This window comes from Lolium rigidum, chromosome 7, assembly GCF_022539505.1.
Source record: "Lolium rigidum isolate FL_2022 chromosome 7, APGP_CSIRO_Lrig_0.1, whole genome shotgun sequence".
Lineage (NCBI taxonomy): Eukaryota > Viridiplantae > Streptophyta > Magnoliopsida > Poales > Poaceae > Lolium > Lolium rigidum.
Window position 1 is genome coordinate 358,805,839 of NC_061514.1, and position 4,957 is coordinate 358,810,795.

General features: G+C 49.2%; 1 protein-coding gene across 1 annotated transcript; it reads right to left on the bottom strand.

The window, feature by feature from the left end:
• Positions 1-936: 936 nt before the first annotated feature.
• LOC124673649 (anthocyanidin 3-O-glucosyltransferase 2-like) lies at positions 937-2,382 on the bottom strand. Its single transcript, XM_047209689.1, has one exon. It carries the CDS (start codon positions 2,380-2,382, stop codon positions 937-939), a length of 1,446 nt encoding a protein of 481 aa, XP_047065645.1.
• Between the last annotated feature and the right edge of the window lie 2,575 nt (positions 2,383-4,957).

Consider the following 4,957-nt stretch of genomic DNA (forward strand, 5'->3'; position numbering starts at 1 on the left):
GGCGGCTGTTCTCCGGCCGGAGAAGATTTTCTAGTGCTACCATTGACTTGACTCTGCATGTCACAGGCGAGATCAGGTTGCCAGAGAAATTTCTCTTTGCCTCGCAAGATCTCGATCACGGCAGATGTTATCAGGTGAGAGAAAATCGTCTACTCTCGTGCGAATCGGTTTTTGTTCCGCGTCTATATTCTAACTAATTTAACTTATATCGATTCTCCCACTTTCCTTCCAATTTAACGGTTCGTTAGTCGTTGCTTAATCTAGACCATTGGTTGTTTGTTGTTTTAATTATATAATAGATATATTTTATGATGAATCTACTACTAATATTATTTAGATATCGTAAATATTCGTAATTTTGCCTATAAATTGGTCGAACTTAGAGGATGTTAGCTTTTGATAAAACGTAAAAGTCTTATTCATTGAAACGGAGGGAGTATTAATAGTTGAAGCAAAAGGAATTAACAAAGGTCATTACATACTTTGTAACCTAACTGTAAAATCATGCAAAGCGATTAAAATTTTGCACTCCATGTCCAATGGAGATCATCCCATTTCTTTTTGGTGCTAATCTCAAAACTAGCAGGAAATACATATGGCCCATGAATAATGCATCTTGCCCAAAGTGGTTTGCATATTATTCATGTATGGAACTGGGACAAAGTGCAAGCAAGTGAGCAAGATTTCTCCAAATAGAAACGACAGCATAGTTCAACATTTGTAGTCGTAAACTGAACCCTGTGCACTGACAGAGATCGTCATAGTTCAGTATGGTTCAAAACACTTGTAGACGACCCCCTGCTCACTGACAGAGATCGTCATTGTTGTTGGCAAATGGAAAGTATACCTGAAGTTCAGGTGCCGCGATCCTATGTGATGCTCCTAAAATTTATGAAGACAACACATCGGATCGAAAGAATCCATTTTTTTGCCGAGTCATTTTCTTCCGTCCGGCAAATCCAAAATCTCGACCACCAGCCTCTGCAGCGCGGCGCACGACGAGCCGCCCTCCCCGACGGCCCTCCTGAACTCGGCGCTCGTCTCTGATGCCTTCGCCCTCGCCTTCCTTCCCTCCTCCGACGCGCCGTCCATCAGGCTCCGCACCGCGCGCTCCAGCTCCGCCGCCTCCACAAAGAACCCCTTCTTCCGGTCCATTTCCAGCGCGACCGCCACGCCCACGCCGGCCACGAGCTCGAACGCGTTCAGGTGCTGCTCCCCGTACAGTGGCCACGGCACCATCGGCACGCCGAACCACAGGCTCTCCAGGACGGAGTTCCATCCACAGTGCGTCACGAAGCCGCCCACGGCGGCGTGGGATAGGATCTCGCTCTGCGGCGCCCACGCCGGCCAGACCAGCCCCCTCCCCGCCGTCGCCTCCAGGAACCGCTCCGGAAGCAGCTCATCCAGGTTTGCGTCCGTTGGAAACCGCGTGCCGGCGACCGGCGGGCCTCGCAGCACCCACAGGAAGCGGTGGCCGCTGCGCTCTAGGCCCGCGGCGATCTCTCTCACCTGCGCCGCGTCGTGTGACCCCATGCTTCCGAAGCAGAGGAGCACCACTGACGCTGGCGGCTGGGCGTCGAGCCACCGGGTGCACTCGTGCCGGCGTTGGTCGTCGTCTTTGGGTTCGAACCAGATCACGGGGCCGATCGCGTGGAGCGCCGGAGCGGGGCGCCCGGGCACGCATCGACCGTCTGCGATTGCGGCGAGGACCGAGGCCTCGAGCTCGACGGTGGTGTTCACGATGACGCCCCTGGCTTCCATGAAGCGGCGAGCGTGGTACTCGAAAGTGTCGTAGCTCTGGATCTTCGATTTGACGAGGCAGACCGGCATGTACGACGGAGGCACCGGCGGCAGCCCCGGCACGTCCAGTGCGCGCTCCATATACTCAAACCCAGGGCCGGTCATATCCTCGCGCATCGCCGGAAGGCGCAGCATGAGAGCGAGGAACGCGGCAGGGGAGGTAAAGTACACGTACGCCGGCACGGCGAGCTCGTGGACCACGTCGAACAGGGCCGTGAAGAAGAAGTCGACGACGACCGCGACCACCCGGGACGACGGAGCCAGGCCGTCGATGGCCGCCTTAACGTTGGGCGCGTGGAGCTGGACGTACCGGAACACGAATTCCACTTGATCGACGCAGTCGGTGGGGTGCTCGACGGCGGGGAGCTGGAGGAAGCGGATGTCGAGACCCGAATCCGCCTCACGGCGCACGTGGCCCTCGACCTCGGACGCCTTCTCTTGCGTCGGTGCGTGCATGACGAGCACAGTCAGGGAGAAGGCGCCATCGCCGGTGGCCAGCAGCTTCTTGCCGGCTTCGAGCGCGGACATGAAGTGGCCGGATCCCCATCTCGGGATGAGGACGACGGTAGGGCGAGACGCCATTGTACTCTTCTGTAGTGGACAACTGTGATCTGCCGACCTGGAAATTGTGCTAGCAGTTGCGAGCTGTGCTTTCGACTGAATGAAACTTTTGCAAGTATTTGTAGAGATTGATATGCCTTTTCTCTTATTTTTGCGATTAAGAGATTGATAGGGCCTGAACCATGTTTTTATGCGGTAAATAGATTGTCCTCAGTTTTCTCATCCAAGTGGCACCAGGTTTGCCCCCGATAGGCACTTCACAACGCTATTAGCGTGCCGTGCCGAATTGCTCTCGAGTGATGATGCACGTTTTCTTCACCAAGAAATAACAAGACAGACGACGTCATGGTAACAGTAATAGTATGGAACGTTCGTGGACGATTTGTCTTCTTTCATTTCTGTGAAATTGTGAAAGATTTATCGAAGTGCACCTCCAGCTTTTGCCAAAAAAGAAGAAGAAACTCACCAGACTTTTCTATAGTATTCGAACGGCTTCCATCCTTTTGTGGATGTGCTGTCAGTGATATTTGTTAGAAAATTAGTTACAATTTTCATGATTAATTTTAGAATATTAAACATGATTATAGCAGCTATTAATTTTAGAATAATCAACGCGAACAGTAGTAAGGCAATATGGTATAGCAGTCATCGCTAAACAGATCGGAATACGGTACAAGTACCGATCGGTTGTAGATGAACTAGTTGTCGATGCAGCAGCAACGTTGCTGACAACAACGCTGACGAAGACGGGGGCGACGCAAACGACGGTACGCGGCACCGCCCAACTTGTCTAGTAGACAACCCGTGATGAAAATTTTGAGCAGATGTGTAGAGGGCTTCCCAAAAACCTAATTCGCCCACTCCCGTAAAGAATCACAAAGACGAGAGGTTCCGAAGACTTGCTCACACAGAGAGCTTCCCAAGAACCTAATTCGCCCACTCCCGTACAGAATCACAAAGGTGAATCGTTCCGGAGATCTGCTCTCCCATTCGCCGGTGCAAGTCGGTGGGTGGGATGGAATAGGCTATGTTGGCGTCGCAAGCAGAGAGAGGTGAAAAATTCCTAACTCGTCTATCAGATGTGTTTTGGCAGCAGTCGGCCAAGAGATTATATAGGCTCGGGAAACCTAGATAATGTGGGCCATGCCCACGTCATGTTCTCCGAGTCGGTTACAAATAGCTCATGATCAGGGAGCGACCCGAACCGACTAACTATGAACGCGTATAGGGTTCTATTTGTTTTCCTGAATAGTAAAAATAAAGCAAGTCTCGGCTCGAGGCTCAATCCACTCAACATGAGCGCGCACGTCGTTGTTGGTGAACCTTACCAATATGCAAAACAAACCATGTCGATGGTGCAGGATTTTGAATTCTATTGGTCCCAACCTAACCCCATGGTTCGATATAAAATTTATAATAAAACCATCGATTTGCCTTTTGCTGATTTTTGTACAGCTATTAGAGTGCCACAATGGGGATCCTGTGAGAAGATTAGGGGGACGCCGCAGGAACTCTTGACTTTATACAAGAAGATCTGTCAAGGGAGAAGCTTCTCAGAAGAGAGTGGTAAAATTCGTAGCATTCAACTCCCAGCTATTCGCTACTTTGCTTATTTCATCACCAAGTGCGTTCTTGCTAGACAGAATGCAAATAAGTTATCTATCCAGGATTTAGCTTTCCTAGCTGCTGCATTGCAAGGTGATAGGACTTATAACTTGGGTGCTTTGATAGCCTTTAGACTTGCTACTAACCATGAGAAGGGAGGAATTTGTGGAGATCTCATCGCCTCTCGTTTAATAGCTATGCATGGTGTAGAACCTCACCCTCTTGATGTTCAGCTCTCTGTAGAGAAACTCGATACAAAACATGACTTTGTTTCTAACCAATCTAATCTGAGTAACCTGTATTATGAGATAACATTTTACAAGAAAAATTGGAGAACAACTAAAAGAAGTGAAAAACTAGTAGGATTGCCTGCACCTGCTTTGTTTAACCTTGATTCCAGGCAAAATTGGTCGGTCACAGAAGATGAACTGAATGCATACATAGAGGGGATGGCCATTGATGACCCACAAGTATAGGGGGTGTATCGTAGTACTTTCGATAAATAAGAGTGTCGAACCCAACGAGGAGCAGAAGGTGTTGACAAGCAGTTTCGATGAAGGATTCACTCGTAAATGCTCACGGACAAGTATTCGGGGGTTTTGATATAGCAGATAAATAAAGTACGAGTAAGTAAAATGCGAGAGAAATAATTGCAGCGAGTGGCCCAATCCTTTTTAGCACAAAGGAAAAGCCGGTTTGTTTACTTATAATGACCAAACGTTCTTGAGGACACACGGGAATTTAGTCTAGTGCTTTCGCTTCATATAGCTGATTAATCTTCATTGTTTTGATAACTGTTGTGTGGGTGAACCTATGCTAATGCACCGCCCTTCCTAGGACTAATACATACTTGTGATTATACCCCTTGCAAGCATCCGCAATACAATAAAGTAATTAAGATAAATCTAACCACATCCTTAAACTCTGAGATCCTGCTATCCCTCCTGCATCGATATACCAACGGGGGTTCAGGTTGCTGTCACTCCGGCAA